Source organism: Leopardus geoffroyi, chromosome D1 (assembly GCF_018350155.1).
Source record: "Leopardus geoffroyi isolate Oge1 chromosome D1, O.geoffroyi_Oge1_pat1.0, whole genome shotgun sequence".
Classification (NCBI taxonomy): Eukaryota; Metazoa; Chordata; class Mammalia; order Carnivora; family Felidae; genus Leopardus; species Leopardus geoffroyi.
Window position 1 is genome coordinate 61,829,251 of NC_059329.1, and position 19,949 is coordinate 61,849,199.

General features: G+C 38.2%; 2 protein-coding genes and 1 pseudogene across 2 annotated transcripts; all 3 read right to left on the reverse strand.

Annotated features, from left to right (window-relative positions):
• Positions 1 to 1,616: 1,616 nt before the first annotated feature.
• LOC123602495 (olfactory receptor 51B2-like) lies at positions 1,617 to 2,552 on the reverse strand. The gene has a single exon (XM_045486979.1). The coding sequence runs from the start codon at positions 2,550 to 2,552 to the stop codon at positions 1,617 to 1,619; it is 936 nt and encodes a 311-aa protein (XP_045342935.1).
• A 7,555-nt stretch (positions 2,553 to 10,107) lies between these two features.
• LOC123602496 lies at positions 10,108 to 11,001 on the reverse strand (annotated as a pseudogene).
• A 7,495-nt stretch (positions 11,002 to 18,496) lies between these two features.
• On the reverse strand, positions 18,497 to 19,429 carry LOC123602497 (olfactory receptor 51B2-like). The gene has a single exon (XM_045486981.1). It carries the CDS (start codon positions 19,427 to 19,429, stop codon positions 18,497 to 18,499), a length of 933 nt encoding a protein of 310 aa, XP_045342937.1.
• Between the last annotated feature and the right edge of the window lie 520 nt (positions 19,430 to 19,949).

Sequence of the window (19,949 nt, forward strand, 5' to 3'; positions counted from 1 at the left end):
GTTTATTCCATAATCTATCCCACCAGAAGTATCCACACATACTATCATCTTCTTAGAATATTCTCACTCCTGTTTTCACTAGTCATTTTCTAACTTTTTTTTTTTTTTTTTTGAGATCTCAACTGATGGCTACTTTCCCAGGGAAACTTACTTTGACCTCAAGACTGAATGTGGTCTCTTTTGAGACCCACAGTTTCAAAGAACTTTCTTATTAGTCACAAAATTTATTTCCAATTTGGGTTTATTTGAATTTTGACTCTCCAATTGTTTAAAAATTCTAGGAGTGAAAGCGTTTTATATGTCTATTTTGTTGCCATTACATCAGTTTTGCTTAGCAAAGTTCCTGTCCCATATTCATGCCTTTAAAAAATCAGCCAAATAAGTAATTCAATATTACCGTTACTCCCATGAAAACAGACAAATGAGGACTGATTTAAATTCTGTACCCTCCTCCAAACACAGATCTTTCATATAAGATCTGTGAAAATAAATTATGTAAAAGTATAAGAACAGACATAAGTAAACCTGGAAACAGGAAGACTTCTGGAAGTATGGCCCTTCTATTTCAAGAGATAAAGTAAGTTATAGAATTATTTACACATAAGCTTTTAAATTATGTACCTGAAAGACAAACAAAACTGGAAAAATATTTATAATATAAATAAAACATTGGGGGATAATACACAATGAACTCCTACAAATCAATGAGAAAAAGTGAAAATTAGCCAAAAAAAAATTTGGATCTGACAAATCTAAAATGAGACTCGCAAATGGCTGCAGCAAACCAAAAATTTTTATGTTTTATAACAATAAAAAAACTAATTGAAAACACAAAATCTATAATACCAGACTATATTAAGATTATCAGACTGATCAAAAGTGTTTTCATTTATCCAGCATTTAGAGAAAACACTAGATAAAAAGAAAACAGATCATTTCATGAAATTATTTAATGGTAAATTCATGAACTCAGGGAGAGTCTAGGGCAAAGCTTCATAAATGACACATTATCACTGGAAAAGCAAATCATGTTCTGCAATATAGTAATTATGAGGTATAGTAGACTTCTATGGTCCTCAATACATATGTCTAGTTCATTTTTGTGTCAGGCCACAAAATGGAGCTCCAAATGAAGACCTTCCTTGTATAGGCTATGGTTGATCCAGGCTGGACATTTATTTGACCTTGCCTGAAATACAACTTGTACTTGTTATTGGTATAGAATTGGAGTTACCCTATATTCTCTGCTTATTAGAGTATTTGTCTAAATTTTCACTTACAAATTATACCACCTTATATTCTTTCTCCATATCTATACCTATACAGATATAGATATATAGATTAGATATATAGATACAGATGTAGATATACAGATATATAAATATATAGATATATAGATATATATAGGTATACGTATATACGTATACGTATATACTTTTATTACTCTCTCTATATATATATTCATTGCATTCCTGTTCAACTAAGTTTGTAGCTTTATGTAATAATTAAAATTTCAGCTAACACTGATAAAAGAAGATTAGGTATAAAATTCAGGTCCCTTCCAATTATGAAAAGGTCCAGGAGTCCTGGAGTTCCCAAGATTCTGAAATAAAACCTCAAGCTCTCCTATGCATAGAAAATAGGCAAATGATGTTTCTCTGAATTTGCTTGGTCTTGATGCTATATATAATGGGGTTCATGAATGGAGGAAAGAGAAAGTAGACATAGCTCATGGTAATGTGGATCACACGTGGTGCATGTTTCCCAAACCTGTGGATGAAGGTCAGGCCAATCACAGTAATATAAAAGACCAGAACACAGCTAATATGGGAGGCACAGGTGTTAAGGGCCTTAGCTCGCTCTTCTCCAGAAGCGATGCCCATAACTGTCTTCAAGATTAAAATATAAGAGAAGAGAATAATCAGAGCATCTAGGAAGAAAGTCAAAGCAACCAGAATAACTGGATATACACTATTAAATGTAATATCAGCACAAGCAAGTTTCATGACATCTTGGTGGAGGCAAAAGGCATGGGAAAGAACATGGGAACGGCAATATGGGAACCAATAGAGTGGCACGATTGGGGGCACAAGGGATAAAAAGCCCCTCATTAGTACCCCCAGGCCTACCTTCATCACCCGGGAATTGGTAAGAATGGAGTTATACCTCAGAGGGGTGCGGATGGCGATGAATCGGTCATAGGCCATGGCAAGCAAGACACCAGATTCCACAATGGAAAGGGAGTGAATGAAGTAGGCCTGCAAGAAGCAGGCTCCATGGCTCATCTGCCGGTGATTCATCCACAAAACACCCATCACAGTTGGCATCGTGGTCAATGTCACCATCAGATCTGTGCCTGCCAGCATGGCAAGGAAATAATACATGGGTTCATGGAGGCTGTGGTCATCCTTGATGAGGTAGAGGAGAGTACCATTGCCAAGAAGCACAGAGATGTAGACAGCAAAGAAGGGGATGGAGATCCAGTGATGAGCAGCTTCCAGACCTGGGAAGCCAGTCAGCAAAAAGGGGGCAGCACTAATATTGGGCCACATAGTATGTCCACAGTTAGAGAGCAAATTTATGGAAGCTATGAACCCAGAATTCCAGATTTTTTAGTTTTCACTACCTCCTCATGGGAATATATTACAGCAGCCTCAATCACAATCTTTACACTTAGGATAATTAATTTGTATATATATGTTTTTACAATGATTTTCTCTTAGCAGAGCACTAGAGATTTCTAGGCTATACTAAAGGAGAAGAATCTACTTTTTTCTTAACTTATATATAATAGTAGGTTAATGCTTAACATTTTCTCAATTAAAAAATGTTTAAAACATTAGGCCACACCATATGTATATGCTAGAAAATGTTTGAAGCAATAAAGGTTAAAAAAAAGGAAGAAGAAGCAGAAGGCAAATGTATACACACGGATAATCACATTGCTTAGTTACACTGCCTCTTGGTTTGATTGTAAATACATCGATATACTTGATATATTTAAACTTGACTTAATTTTATATTTGCAATTATGATAGAGTATTTTTTTGTTATTAGAAAACTTTGTTCTGTTTTGAAATTGAAATTCAGCATTCTATGGAATTCTTACAAAAGTCAGAAGCCCTTGTTGGAAAAAAATGGCCAAGAGCAGACATTGTCACACTTCGTCCAAATACATTCAGTTTCTTGCAGCCCATCCATGGGTCCCCCATTAAAAACTTCAAACCTGCTGTGATACATTTGTCCAAAGGGAGTCTCTGCTATTCTGTTGCTCACCCCAGGTGGGATATGTCTTTGATGCAGGCCCCTGCAAATTCTTTCTGTCTTCTCTGGACCGCATTTAACATCAGAAGGGCAAGAATTCATTCCATATTTCTGTTCCTGGCACTCACACACTACACACTCTAATTGCTGGAATGGTTACTTCTTTCTATCTTATTTGAGGACTTATTCCAGACCTACCTTCTCAAAAAACCTTTGAAGAGTCCAGGTTAAAGACTTTCTGTTTGTAGAAATCACCTCCCCAGAGTTTCACCTTTTCAGCCCCTTGGGAGATTCTTTGATTTTTCCTTGTTCCTTTCTTCTTTTTTTTTTTTTTTTTTTTTTTTTTTTTTTTTTTGATAGTAGCTGGGCCATTCTACTTGTCCCCAGCCAGGCTTTTCATGCATTTCCCTAAGGATGTGTTAGGAAAACTGGAAACTTAAATACTGCCCTTGTGGGGATGCCAGGGCTTGGTTATATGACCCCAACATCCCCAACACCAGCATTTATGCATGTCCTCCTATTGTCTATCTCAAAGGTCAAAGGAGTCATAAGTGCCTTTGTTACTCCTAGAATTTGTGAATTCCAATTGCATTTTTCTCTCTTTTTTTTTTTTTTTTTGTTTCTTTGGAGAAATCAGTTCTAATTCACAGGAACCTCAACAGATTTGGGAACAGCAAGGTGAATGAAAGATGTTTTATATTGTATTTTAAAATTACTTCACTTACCATTGCTCATTTTGTGATGGGGCCAAGGTGACAAACATGTTCTTTTCATTAACAGAACTTAAAAATCTAGCGGGGACAAGAAAGAAAATATGTGCCACAAATTTACAAAACACTATCATTACCGTATCAATATAACTGTGCTAGGGAGAGCACATAGAAGGTTATCTTAAGGATCTGGGGAAAGTTCTTAGAGTGGTATTTAAGCTGAGAATTGAATAATAGAAGAGTAAGGAATATAGTATTTTTTATAAGATAGGACACTAATTCCATGCAGAGAAATAAACAAAAACCAAACCAACCAAAGAAAAACATGAGCACTAGTCATGGGCTAAGAAAAAATATGATGAATTTAAGCAAAAAAATTATATTAAATTTATACTAAGAATTATAGCATCTCTGGAACAATTCATGAAAGAAAGCTTAACACAAAATGAAACTGTGGTAGCAGGTTCTGATCACATAGGGTCTTACAATTCATGTAAGGAGTTTCGACTTTACCCAAATGACATAAGTATGAAATCAGTGATAGGGCCACACTTATAATCAGGTAATCTGGTTAAAGGTATGAGGAGCACATTAGAAAAGAGGTAGAACAAGTAAGGAGAATCAAGCTACAGTAATCCATGTGATAAATGTGTTGGTGTGGATGTTATGGGGTGTTATCAGTAGAGTCGGATAAAAGTGGATGAAAGAGAGATTCTGTGACTTAGAAGGAATAGAGGGGCACCTGGATGACTCAGTTGACGGTCCAACTTTGGCTCTGGTCATGATCTTGCGGTTCATGGGTTTGAGCCCCACATCAGGCTCGGTGCTGACAGTTCAGAGCCTGGAGCCTGCTTCACAATCTGTACCTCCCTCTCCCTCTCCCTCTGCCCCTCCCCTGCTCATGCTCTCTCTCTCTCTCTCAAAAATAAATAAACACTAAAAAAAAAGACTAGAACTTAGTGATCGGTTGTATGTGTTACACTGTATGTGGTAGATTAAGGAGAAAGAATAGTGAATAATGACCTCTGCATTTCTGATTTTAGCTGATAAAGGGTGATTTCATTTACTAACAGGGATCACAGAAATAGAATGATTCTGTTCATTAATCAACAGTTGTTTTTTGATTGATTCTTTTGTGCTAAACAATGTTTTACACACTAGATTTGGAAAAAGGGATAAAAGGAATCCATCCAGTTTAGGGCATTCTGTGTCTGTAAGCAGTGAGGCAGAGATGGTCTCCTAGGCAGTTATATATGTCTCTACTCAGGACCTTAGCTTCCTCACTGTAGAATGAGGATGATAGGTCTGTGAAAAGAATTGTTGTGAAAATTTAATAAATACACCTAAGAGTGATATTAAATGAGTTACTTTACATTGATGTTTAGCACAAATCATGGCAAATATTAAGACCTCGATAAAAGGTAGTTTTATTTTTTTTCCCTTTCCAGAAGGGTGAAGAGCCCTGCATGGATTGAAAATGAGGCAAAAGAATATACAATATTGACGAGTCTCTGAAGAGCCAGACCATAGACTCAAGCTAAGGGACGAAGTAAATGAAAATAGAAGGTATGGGAAAAGAAAAGATAATGTTCTGGAGGTCTCAATTTTTTCAGGGGAATGCTATATTGGGAATAATCAAAGGAGAAAGCTGGAAGGAGTGTCATCATTTTCAAAGGTATTTCACATTCTTTGTAATAATCTTCTTATTAGCTACATACTGCATCACATAACAGAATCATATTTGATAATCTCCCACTTTCTGATTATTCTTCTTCCTAAATTTTGAGTAATAATTGTCCAAATATTGTTATTCATTTTTGTTAATGTCAATAATGTTAATAGTAATAAAACTGTCTTATATTTATTATATATGATAAAATTAAAATACATATACATATGCATGCCAGTAGCATGATATACTCTCTGAAATCCTTGGAGAAAAACTCTTAGGAGGCGCATTTTGTTATTCCTAATGGCTAAATGACGTAACCATGGCTCAGAGATTCAGTGATCAGCTCAAGGTCACAAACATTGTCAAAGAAGGAGACAGGAGTAAAGCTGCTGTTTTATCAAAGGCCACGCTATCTACCATAGCATACCATTTTTTTAATAAGTTTTCTCTATTCTTTTTGTTTGTTTATTTTTGAGAGAGAGACAGAGACAGAGAGATAGAGGTTGAGCAGGGGAGGGGAAGAGAGAGAGGGAGACACAGAATCCGAAGCAGGCTCCAGGCTCCAAGCTGTCAGCACAGAGCCTGACATGGGGCTCAAACTCTTGAACTGTGAGATCATGACCCGAGCTGAAGTTGAACGCTTAACTGACTGAGCCACCCAGATGCCCCGTTTTCTTTATTCTTAAAGATAAATTGGCATAAGTATCGGTATCAAAAAGAATGATAATGGTTAAACTTTTAGCCTTTTTTAAAAAGTTTTTTTAACATTTATTTATTTTTGAAAGAGAGAGAGAGAGAGAAAGTGAACAGGGGGAGGGGCAGAGACAGGGGCATCTGAAGAGACAGAGAATCTGAAGCAGGTTTTGCACTGACAGCAGACAGCCTGATGCAAGGCTCGAACTCAGGAACCATGAGATTATGACCTGAGCCAATGTCAGACACTCAAACTGGTTTATATATACACAGTGGAATATTATTCAGCCATTAAAAAAGAATAAAATCTTTCCATTTGCAACAACACGGATGGATCTAGAGAGTATAAGCCTAAGTGCAATAAGCCAGTAGGATAAAGACATATACCCTATCATCTCATTCTTATATGGAATTTAAGAAACTAAACAAATGAGCAAAGGGAAAAAAAAGAGAGAAATGAAGAAACGGGCTCTTAACTATAAGGAACAAAGTGATGGTTACCAGAGGGGAGGTGGGTGGGAAGATGAGGGTAATAGAGGGTGGGGATTAAAGAGTACACTTATCATGATGAAAAAAATAATAGGGCACCTGCGTGGCCCATTCAGTTGAGCTTCCAATGCTTGATTTCAGCTCAGGTCATAGTTTCACAGTCTCATGGTTTGTGGGATTGAGCCCCACATCAAGCCCTATGCTGACTGCTTGGGATTCAACCTCTCTCTCTCTCTCTTTCTCTCTGCTCCTCCCTTGCTCGTGCTCTGCCTCTCTCAAAATAAACTTAAAAAAAGGAAAAAATAATGAAATGATAAAAAATTAAAAAATAAAGTTAGAAAAAAATGATTTTTTGCACTTGTTCTTAAAATCTAACTCGAGGAGCTAATCTCCAGGTGCATTTAAGTGTCAACATTTTCAGTTCCAGTGGTCCCCTAAAGAAATCTGTGGCCAGAAATATGAGAAACTATGCCCCAGCCCTATGGTAACTTATTTAAGCCCTTGTAAAAACAAAACCAAACAAACAAACTTTTCATTTTCTAATGTATCCTTACTGTTTGCTCCCAGAGGTATCAATTCTTGATTTTCATGTTTGTATCTGCATCTGATTCTCCATCTCTAACCCACTGTTTCCTATCGTAACTTATGTATTATCTCATCTTGATTATTTTGTCTGGGCTACTGATTTGGAAATGGCTCGTATTTTTCTTCTTGGGCACACTCCAGTGAACATCACTGGGTAGACATGCTGAGCTATCATTTTTTTTCTCCCTGGGTGAGAATGCAAAGACCCATGTGTTCTATGAGCTTCTTCTATGTGTCAACTGCTTCGGTTTGTTTTTATTGTCCTGTATCTTCTTACCTTTCAGCAAATGCTCATACAGGCCTACCTTTTAGTGTGATCATTTGCAATTAGGCAAAAAGATACACATATTAAAAATTGTTTTGGGGGGCGCCTAGGTGGCGCAGTCGGTTAAGCGTCCGACTTCAGCCAGGTCACGATCTCGCGGTCCGTGAGTTCGAGCCCCGCGTCAGGCTCTGGGCTTATGGCTCAGAGCCTGGAGCCTGTTTCCGATTCTGTGTCTCCCTCTCTCTCTGCCCCTCCCCCATTCATGCTCTGTCTCTCTCTCTCTGTCCCAAAAAATAAATGTTGAAAAAAAAATTGTTTTGGGGCACCTGGGTGGCTCAGTCGGTTGAGCGTCCGACTTCGGCTCAGGTCATGATCTCACAGTTTATGGGTTCGAGCCCCTTGTGGGGCTCTGTGCTGACAGCTCAGAGCCTGGAGCCTGTTTCAGGTTCTGTGTCTCCCTCTCTCTCTCTGTGTGTCTCCTACTGTCCTCTCTTAAAAGCTCAGTGCTACAACATAGATATTTCCTTTGGTTGTTTTAATAGGTCAAACTTCATTATTTGGATTCCTACTCATCCTCAAATTCCCACAATATTTTTCAAAGATGGATTTTATGCAGAATCAGCAATCATTTTGGGAGTTAATGACACTCACAGATTTTATATTTGTTTCTTCCCAAACTTTTCTTTCATATGTTTTTCTAAAATTCTACTAATTTTAGATCCTAAATATATCTTATATTTATCCACTAAATTTATCTTCACTTTAATAATTTTAACTGCTGGTATCTCTCCCTGTCTGAAATTGTCACAGTATCTTTTTTATTTTCTTGTGCGCCTCTTGCCTTACTGAAATCTACATCATACCTGAGTATATAAGTTGCAAACATCACTGAAATCATGTCACACTCTCACTTAGATATATTCAGTAGCTTCTTGTAACTCTCTGAGTAGACACCCAAATCCTAGCCATTGCCAACAGGATGCTACTGATTTGACCTTTTCCCTGTCTGCCCTCTCGCGAGAGCTATTGCTCTCTTTGAGTTAGCCACATTCCCAGAAGTTTCCATGATCCATTCCAATGACAGCCTCCTCACATACTATTTCCTGTCTATTTTCACAAGCTAATTTCTAACCCACCCTCAAGTCTCAGTTGAAGACACACTCCTCAAGGAACCTTTCCTTTACCTCAGTCTGGATGTGATCCTTTTTGGGACACACACTCTCAAAATAATTCTTCCTTTACATGTTTTCACTAGTCACAGAGATAATCTTAAATTTAGGCTTCTTTGACTTTTGACTCCCCCCCCCCCCCCAGTGGGTTGGATCTAGATCAGGCAATGTTTTGTATTGATTTCCTTGTAGTTAAACCATTTTTGTTTAGCATCATTCCTGTCTCATGCCTTAAAATATCAGCCAAACAAATGACTGAATATTACTGTTACCACCTTGAAAACAGAATCAATGAGGACTGATTTAAACTTCTTAATTTTCTCCAAATATTAACCTATTATAAAACAGAATATACCAAAAAAACTATGCAAAAAATGAGAAAACATATTTAAAAACCTGGAATCAAGGAGGTCTTTATCATATGGCCCCGGAATCTCAATAAAGTGAATAAAAATGAAGTTATTTGTGTATATAAAATTTTAAATTCTATACATAAAAAGACAAATAGAAACTGGGATATATTTGCAGTATAAATGGCTCACTAGGTTCATTTATAATTAGTTCCCACAAATAAATTACAAAATTATGAACTCCCTAATAGGAAAATGACAAAAGAAATGATCAGAGAAGTCCAAAGTAAGCCATGCAAATGGCTACCACAAATTGTTGATGCTTTTTAACATGAAAATTAATTGCATGTACAAAAACCACAATATCAGAACTGTACTTAATTTTCCAGACAGATTAAAACTTTTTCTATCCTCTACTTAGAACTTAAAGAGAAGAACACAGAATGACAAGGAAACAAATCAACTCCTAAACTTAACAAGTGGCAAATCTATAAATTCAAGGGCTGATAAGCTTCCTAAATGGCATTGTATCTTTTTTTTTTTTCCAACGTTTATTTATTTTTGGGACAGAGAGAGACAGAGCATGAATGGGGGAGGGGCAGAGAGAGAGGGAGACACAGAATCGGAAACAGGCTCCAGGCTCTGAGCCAACAGCCCAGAGCCCGACGCGGGGCTCGAACTCACGGACCGCGAGATCGTGACCTGGCTGAAGTCGGACGCCCAACCGACTGCGCCACCCAGGCGCCCCGGCATTGTATCTTTAAAAAAATAGAGGCTTTTAAGACTTAGTGGAATTCCACAGCCCTCTGTTCAGAGAAACGTCAGATCCCTACCATCTGCTCTGGGCAATCACCCACCTCAGAGTTTAACTTCCAAATCTATGTTTGGATAGAAGACAGAGAAAACCATATTAAATTTGCTTGGTCTTGATGCTATAGATGACAGGATTCATTAAAGGAGGGAAGAGGAAATAGAAATAGCTCATTATTACGTGGACCACTGGTGGCACATTCTTCCCAAACCCGTGGATGAATGACGGACCAACCACAGTGACATAGAAGATGAGAACAGAGCCATTGTGGGAGATACAAGTATTGAGGGCCTTGGTTCTCTCTTAACCAGAGGCTATGCCCATGACAGTCTTAAGAATTAGGGTATAGGAAAAAAGGGTGATCAGAGAATCTAGGAAGATTGTTAAAAGAACCAAATTTACAGAGTAAAGTCTATTGGAAGTTATGTCAGCACAGGCCAGTTTCATGACTTCTTGATGAAGACAGAAAGCATGGGAGAGAACATGAGAGTGGCAATATGGAAATGAGAAAAAGCTGCAGGATTACAGGGATGATGGATATGAAACCCCTCATAAAAGCTCCCATCCCTAAAGTTACAACACGAGTATTGGTGAGAATGGAAGTGTATTTCAAGGGATTGTGGGCGGCAATAAAATGGTCATAGGCCATGGCAAGTAAGATACCTGATTCCATGATGAAAAGGGAGTGAATGAAGTAGGCCTGCAGGAAGCAGGCTCTGTGGCTCATCTTCCAGTGATTCATCCACAAGACACCCATCACAGTTGGCATCGTGATCAATGTCACCATCAGATCTGTGCCTGCCAGCATGGCAAGGAAATAATACATGGGTTCATAGAGGCTGTGGTCATCCTTGATGAGGCAGAGGATGGTGTCATTGCCAAGAAGCACAGAGATGTAGACAGCAGAGAAGGGGACGGAGATCCAGTGATGAGCAGCTTCCAGACCTGGGGAGCCAGTCAGCAAAAGGGGCCAGCTCTAATATTGGGCCACATAGTATGTCCACAGATGGAGAGCAACTTTCTAGAAACCTTTAAACCAGGAACCTGGACATTTTAGTGGTATTTTATTACAGAAGCCTCAGTCACAATCTTCATACTTGGAGGTAATTAATTGGTGTGATAAATGTAACTCCACAGGTATTTTCCTTTTCCTCCACATGAATAGTGGAGGTTTGCAGGTTATAGTTAGATAAGGAATGTTAGTCTGTCTCTGATTAGAAAAAAAATTAGGTTTTAGTTAAAATTTTCTCAAATTAAAAGAAACATTTTCATTCATTTTTCTTACAATATCAGGCCCTACTATTGTGTGTATGCTCAATATTTTCCTTCAGTAACAGTGTATAACAACAACAAAAAGATAAGTAAGTACAAGTGGCCAAAAATCTTACTTAGTTGCTTTCTTGCTATGTTTGCTAAGTTTCTGGACACATTTAACTTTGATTTTGCATTTATCTTTCAAAGTCATGATAAATACATACTTTTTTTTTCCAGAAAAGCTTGGCTTTGTTTGTTTTTGAAATTAAACGTTCACGCATTTCATTTACACACAGTCACCACCATCACTTCTGATTGCTTTCTTGCTTGAACAGATATCCCTTTTTGGAGGTTGACTACCAGAAGCTTGGTCCACAGACCAGCCACAACTAACAAGCACAGGGACTTGTTAGACATGTGACCTTAGACTGACTGTACCTCCAACCCACTAAACCAAAATTTGCATTTGATCACCATCCCTAAGTGATTCAGGTGCATTGTAATATCTGAAAATCACTGCTCTCAACATTTCATATTTATTCCATCTTTGGAGACATGTGCTTTTGGATTCTTCTACCTGGCTGGTTTCTTTGTTCCTTCCAAATATCCTCATACACTTTTTTCATAGCTCCTTAATTCCCTGGTTCTCTTGTTTTTCCAAAATATTTTGACATAATTGAATGTTCATATTCTTTCTCTATGTCTCCTCTTACCTCTTAGCTCCTGTTTCGTTGACGCTTAATATCTGGTGAGCTGTTGCTCATGGGACTGGTCACATTACAATGTTCCTACAGCCTAAAGGTGTCAGTCATTTCTACTACATCCACTTTCTTGGTGGACACAGCCCCAGATAAAGCACCTATTACATTTTATCCTGCAGTCTTCCTTTACCAAAAATTCAGAAGTGGAATACTTCCTCATAAAATGTCCTTAGTATCAGAAATAAATCAGAATCAGGACAATTCACAAAGAACATAACTCTTGTATAAAAAAATGCTCTGAAGTTACATTTGTGTGCGCAGGGTACTCATTGAGATAGAAATCACCAACCCTAGGTGTTCCCTAAAATTAAAGCACATAAAGTCATACAGAGGTTTATATGACTATTATTGTACCAATGTTCTACTCCTGAAAGTTTGCTGAGGTTTAAAAACAGGGATGAGAAACCAATATATAAGAGGCAGAGAAAGGTAGTTGTGAGAGGTAGTAAATTAGAGATACCTGTTCTACAGGGGGAAAAAAAAACAACAAAAACAAAAACAACCCATAAAGTCCTGAATTTATTTAAGGAAAGGAATTCAGAATGATTAAACTGTATTTCCAGACTGCAAGCTTCTCCTTGAAAATTAATTAGGTCTTCTCAAAGATGGATAATGAAATGTCCAAGACCAACAAGGACATAAGTTCTTACTATTTTTATGATCAGAAAAATGTTTGAGAAACAAGGAGACTGTATTTCTCTTAATAGCTAGGCTTGGGTCAGAAAAATAACAAGATATAGAGAAATCTGTGATAGCTCTAAGAACTTAAAAAGCAGGACATGTTCCTGAGCCTTTGGAATAAAGAGAAAATCTGCCCAGGATGAAAAGAGGACTCTGATACTTATTCAGGAGTAGGTTGGGGGGAGGGTTCTAGGAGCACAAGATATAGTCATCAAACTGAAGCCACTATAGACAGTTTCCTCAGGGCTGGCACCATACTGCATGCACCTTCCCAAGCCTACATTATGTAGCAAAATTTCCAAAATCATGGCTTGGCTGCATATAGGTTTATTTATTGACAAATGTTGAGAAAATTACATCAGATGCAGAAGAACTGGATAGAGACAGGAAAGCTATGGTCTTGAAATTGAGCAGCAGTTCCCAACTCAGAACATGTATTTTCTTTAGTGACTTCCTAAGGTTCTGGAGGACCTGTCTTATCAATATCTGATGAATTTTCACTCAAAGGGCACCATACATATGAAGGTATAGACAGGCAGTAGAAGCACCATTCCTTAGCATCATCTGGGACGAGTGGAAAGATGAGTATTTTGAATATGCACAGAATTAGTAATCACACACCACATGATCATTGACTGTACCTATGTTGAATGCTGAGAAAATCATTAAATAAGTGCAGTCTCTGTCCTGAAGAATCTAACAATACACACCAGCAGAGTGTATAACTGGACTTGATCTCTGTGTGGTGTATTGGGGCTTGTATTGGCAAAGTATTGCCAATTAATGTTTCAACAGGGTCCATAATGATGAAAAGATATAGATAATCTACCAACCTGATTTTCAGGTTATGATGTTTTTCTAGGTAAATAGGATTCCTAGACTTGTAACAACACACACACACACACACACACACACACACACACCCATAGAAACAGCCCAAAGTGCTCAGTCTGAGAGCATAACTTGATTCTAAGTGGATATAGGGGAGGGAAAGAAGCCTTTCATTATTTCCTTTTGAGGTCCACATATCTTTCCTCTCCATTGTTTTCTCCTGCACCTGAGCCCTCTCTGCTTCTGGTCACGATCATGCGGTTCATGGGATTGAGCCCCACATGGGGCTCTGCACTTACAGTGCATCAGGTTCTAATCATGTAGGGTCTTACAAATCATGTAAGGAGTTGTGACTTCACCCTGAGAGCAATGAATGTGAAATAAAGGGGCAGGGGTCAAGATCAGATAATCTCTCTTGTAATTGTACTTTGGTTAAAGTGTGAAGGACACATTGAAAAGGAGAAAGAGTGAGTGAGGAGAGTGTAGGATACAACTACAATAATCCAGGAGAGAAACAGTGTTGGTGTGGATGTGATGAGGTATTGTCAGTAGGGCTGCATAGAAGTGGAAGGGAGAAGGATTGTATGGCTTAGAAAGAGGAAAGGTTGGTGGGGTGCCAGGGTGGCTCAGTAGGGTAAGCGCCTGACTTTGGCTCAGGTCATGATCTCATGGTTTGTGAGTTTGAGTTCTGCATTGGGTTTTGTGCTAACAGCTCAAAGCCTGGAGCCTGCTTCAGATTCTGTCTCCCTCTCTCTCTGCCGCTCCCCTGCTCATACTCTGTCTCTCTCTCTCTCTCTCAAAAATAAATAAACATTAAAAGAATTTTTTTTTAAAAGAAAGAGGAGAGGTTGGTGACTGAAGGCAGTAGATTAAGGAGAGAGAATTGTTAAAGATGGTATCTGCATTTCTGATTTTATCTGGGTGGAGATATTAAAATAGGGATCACAGAAGAAATCTACTTTATTTAGTAATCAACAGTTATTTGTTATTTGACTCTTTGGCACTAAGCACTGTTTTACATACTGGATTTGGAGAAAGAATGAAGAGAATCATTCAGTTGAGGGCTTTCTGTGTCATAAGCAGTCAGGTAAAAATGTCTCCTAAGCAGTTATACATGTGCATCTTGAGTTTAAAAAACAAATACGAGAGTAGGAGGAAGGACCTTAGAATCATCAATAATCAGATCAGATTGGAAACTGTTTCAAGTTACTAGAAGTAGTGATTAAGAGCATGGGCCCTGAAGTATGAGCGTAGGTATGAGCCCAAAGCTACTTCTTACAAGTTCTGTGTCTTTAACACTGGAGCTTCCTCATCTGTAAAATGGGGATGGTGGACGTAGTTGAAACAGTTTTCGTGAATGTTAGTAAAGAATGATGGTCAAAACTGTGTAAGTTAACTTATATATATATTGGCACAAGTCCTGGAAAGTGTTCAGATCTACATAAGGGTTAATTCTGCTTTGTTTTGTTAAGTTTTCTCAGAAGAGTATAAAAGAATGAAATGTCTAGGATCAATTTAAAATAAATCCAAACAGGGACACTATGTGGCTCAGTCAGTTAAGCTTCTGACTTTAGTTCAGGTCATGATCTCACAGTTCATGAGTTCAAGCCCCAAGTCAGACTCTGTGCTGACAGCTCACAGCCTGGAGCCTGCTTTGGATTCTGTGTTTCTCTCTCTGCCCCTCCCCTGCTCATGCTCTGTCTCTCTCTGTCTCTCAAAAATAGATAAACATTAAAAACATAGATTAATCAAATTAAATTAAATAAACCCAAGCAAAAAAAAAAAAAAAACAAACAAAACATATAGGATAGTGATATAAGAGCCTCCAAAGAACTGAAAATAAAACCATCTAGGTTGTCAAGGCAAATGAAGACAAGAAGGAATCAGAAATAAAAGTGTCAGTGGACTGGATACCCTGTGTCGTCCCAGGAGAAAATGACATTGGGAGTGACCCAGGGAGAAGCTTGAAGGAGCATCATTTCCAAAAGCTATTTAAAACATATAATTATTATTCTTATTAGCTATGTATTTCATCATATGAAAGAATCATTATATATTTAATGATTTCCTACTCGCTGAATTGTTCTTCCTTCCTATTTGAGTGTTGACAGGTCAAAATTTTCAGATGTTTGGCTTTAGCAAACTAATGTAATTAATACTAACATAATTAATTATTGATACTAATATTAAGAGAATACTAATAAAATTAATAGGACATATGAGTGACAATAGCCTGCATTTTGTTATCCTTAACTGACAGATAATGAGGCTCAGAGATTAAATGACTAAAGATCACGAAGGTTGTAAGTGAAGGAGGCAAGAGGAGAGGTGCTTTTTTCTTCAAAGACCACATTCTTTCTGCCATACTGTGCTTTTTTAATTTCAACAAATTTTCCATACTTCCTAAGAATAAACTGATGCAAATAAATAAACTTACTAAATTCAAAGGTATTACATGATTACAGTTTTAGCATTTTTAAATGTAATAGTGTGTTCCATACCTCTAGATATACTCCATCCATGTTATCTGAGCAAGTTTGAGAACAAGTATATATTGTAAAAGTTAGAATATAATTTTATACATAATAAGGTGAAGTAAAATTGGTAACTATTTCTATGAAATGTTAAATTTTTAAGATGTGTTTGCTTAGATAGATGATAAAAATAAAGATCATGCTTATTACATCTTGTTTACATAGTGTATAAATATGGAATTACTTTGTCTGTTTCATTGTTTTTATTTGAATTCATTTCTAGGCATCACTCTATTAGAGATACTTATTATGTTAGACTTATTTATGTCACCATTGTCTTGATTTTTTTAAATGTATCTTTTCCCTTGCTTTTAAATTCTTGTTTTATATTTTTTATTTTTAATTTTTGAACTGCTTGGACTACACAGACTTATTATTCTTTTCTCTTTCATAGAATTAATGGGAAAAACCTAGTTAAAATGAAGAAAAAAGCTAGGTGAATTAAGAATGAGAGCAAACTGGGATGCCTGAGTGGCTCAGTCAGCTAAGCATCCGACTTGAGCTCAGGTCATGATCTCAGAGCTTGTGAGTTCAAGCCCCATGTCGGGCTCTGTGCTGACAGCTCGGAGCCTGGAGCTTCTTCAGATTCTGGGTCTCCCTCTCTCTCTACTCCTCCCCCACTCACACTCTATCTCTGTGTCCCTCAAGAATAAATAAACATTAAAGAAATTTTAAAAAGGAGAGGAAACAATGATAGAAGGTCTAAATCAATGATTTTCTTTTTTGTTGTTTATTTATTTATTTAAAGACAGAGCACACACAGAGAAGGGGCAGAGAGAGAGGGAGAGAGAGAATCTCAAGCAGGCTCTGCCACGGTCAACACAAAGCCCAAGGCAAGGCTTGATCCCATGACTGTGAGATGATGACCTGAGCTGAAATCAAGAGTTAGACACTAGGGGCGCCTGGGTGGCTCGGTGGGTTCAGCGTCCGACTTCGGCTCAGGTCATGATCGCATGGTCCGTGAGTTCGAGCCCCGCGTCGGGCTCTGTGCTGACAGCTCAGAGCCTGGAGCCTGTTTCAGATTCTGTGTCTCCCTCTCTCTCTGCCCCTCCCCTGTTCATGTTCTGTCTCTCTCTGTCTCAAAAATAAATAAACATTAAAAAAAAATAAAAAAAAAAAAAGAGTTGGACACTTAAGTGACTGAACCACCCAAGTGCCCCTAAGTCAATGATTTTTCGAAGGTTATTTTATAAATAGCCATCTTCAAGGGAGAAATAAATTATTTTACAAGATAATCTGTTGGTTACAGGAAATTACTCTGGGGATCCTGACAATTCCTTTTCCAGTAAATAAATAAATAAATAAATAAATAAACAAATAAATGTATGTCATGGACTAATTATTGATTGAATACATTAGCATTTTATTTGCCAACACAATTTTCTATAATTTTGCTGAATGTACACCATTCTCCCTAGCCCTCTTTACCTCATGATGAACTAATAAAATATAGCTTCTCTTCCTGTATCGCTCATGGACAGATTCTCATCATGTTTACCCCTGTATGGAATAAAATGCCTGGGAAGCCCTGGAAGAGCTTTCCTTAAATATCTTAAGTGTTTTAAGTCTGGAAAATTACAATATTTCCTGAAAATAGTTCATTTCACTACCATCCACTCAATCCAGAAAAAAAAAAAAAAAAAAAAGACAAAATGTTGCCCCTGCATACATATTGGAATGCTTCCTTGACTAGTATCCCTTTTTCATTAGGCATATGTTGAGGTTCTGAAGTGCATATCACAGAACAAAACTTCAGGTGTCCAAGAAATGGAACTTTATTTTATTGCAGTGGTTTGAATTCGTCAGCCCATAAGTTTGAAGACACCACATATTATCAACTCAGAGCCTTCTCATTAATCCATGGTGGGCATCTAGCTATGCTGACACTGCTGGAATCCAAGCGCTTGTTTGGCCATGGGTTGTTTTGGTGGCAAGACCTCTCTTGGTCTGAATATCTTATTCTCATTTCCTTCTGATCCACTTTAGTGCCATGCAGTACCGTTAGGGTTTTCTAAGACCCTCTGTCATCTCTGATGCACTCTCAAGCACACAAGAAATTTTTAACTGTTTTCCACAAAGTGTTGGGAAACTCTTTCAAGCTATTTTACTCCCCTATGATCATATAGACTCTGCAGCCGTTTCAAATATCATTGACCTCAGTTAACCATGAAGACAAATAATTCTGACAGACTAAAAAATGACAGTATACAGCAAACCAACCTACCAAACAAAGCACCAGGACTAAGGTCAATGTCCCTGGGAGTATGATGGGGGCAAGGGGTGAAGAATCAGCGTGATGAGCCTGTGTCATTTAAATGCTAGGAATGCCGGTCCCTTTGACTGTGAGCCACATTGGCTTTGTATAGTCCATGCTCCCAAGAAACACATCCCACAGTGGGGACAGACTCTAAGGTAAATAGATCAGAATCAAATTCTATGCAAAGAGAGAAGGCGATTGATGCCATTCCTTATCTGCTTGGTCTTAATACTATAGATGATTGGATTCATAAATGGGGGGAAGAGGAAGTAAATATAGCTCATGATAATATGAACTACATGTGGCACATATTTCCCAAATCGATGAATAAGGGTCAACCCAGTAACAGTGACATAAAAAACCAGAACACAGCTAATATGGGAGACACAAGTGTTTAGAGCCTTAGCCTGCTCCTTACCTGAGGCAATCCCCATGACAGTATTAAGGATTAGAATATAAGAGATCAGGATAAGCACAGAGTCCAAGAAGCCCGTTAATGAGACCAGCACTATAGGATAGAGTCTATTGAAGGTGATGTCAGCACAGGCCAGTTTGATCACATCCTGGTGTAGGCAGAAAGCATGAGAGAGAACATGGGATCCACAGTAGGGAAATCCAGAGAGGGTGATGATTACGGGCACAATAAGTATAAATCCCCTCATTAGAACCCCCAGACCTATCTTCACCACCCTAGCATTGGTGAGGATGGAGGTGTATCTCAGGGGACTGTGGATGGCAATGAAACGATCATAGGCCATAACAAGCAAGACTCCAGACTCCACAATAGAGAGTGAATGGATTAGATAGGCCTGAAAGTAGCAGGCTCCTTGGCTGATTGCCCTGTGACCAAGCCACAGAACACCAAGCACGGTGGGCATTGTTGTCAAAGTCACTCCAAGGTCTGTGGCTGCCAACAGAGCCACAAAGTAGTACATCGGCTGGTGGAGAGTGTGGTCTTCTCTGATAAGGTAGAGGATGGTGCCATTGCCAAGGAGTATGGAGACATAAATGACAAAGAAAGAGATGGAAATCCAAGGACGAAATATCCCCAGACCTGGAAAGCCAGTCAGTAGAAAAGGGGCAGCACTGATGTTGGACCACATGGTGGATCCCTGAGAAGAAACAAAAAAGCTCTCTCTAGACCAACCCTGTGCAGTAGGAATATAATTTGAGCCATATGTGTGATTTTACATATTCTAGTAGCCACATTAAAAAGAATTAAAAAAGGGGCGCCTGGGTGGCTCAGTCGGTTAAGCGTCTGACTTCAGCTCAGGTCATGATCTCGCCGTCCATGAGTTTGAGCCCCGCTTCGGGCTCTGGGCTGATGGCTCAGAGCCTGGAGCCTGTTTCAGATTCTGTGTCTCCCTCTCTCTCTGCCCCTCCCCTGTTCATGCTCAGTCTCTCTCTGTCTCAAAAATAAATAAACAAAAATTTTTAAAGAATAAAAAGGAAAAAGTCAAAAGTAATTTTAATACTACATTGTATTTAATCCACCATCTCTAAAATACAGTCCATCTATATCTGTTTCTTTGTCCATCTCTGTCTCTGTCATCTAGTTTATTCTCCTCTCTATGGTGAACATATTTTATAGTGTAGGAAAGAAGTCAGTCTTTTCATTTTGGA

Bases quoted from the DNA above. Each gene is read 5' to 3' on its own strand.
- LOC123602495 (XM_045486979.1), bottom strand. From the start codon at position 2,552: ATGTGGCCCAATATTAGTGCTGCCCCCTTTTTGCTGACTGGCTTCCCA.
- LOC123602497 (XM_045486981.1), bottom strand. From the start codon at position 19,429: ATGTGGTCCAACATCAGTGCTGCCCCTTTTCTACTGACTGGCTTTCCA.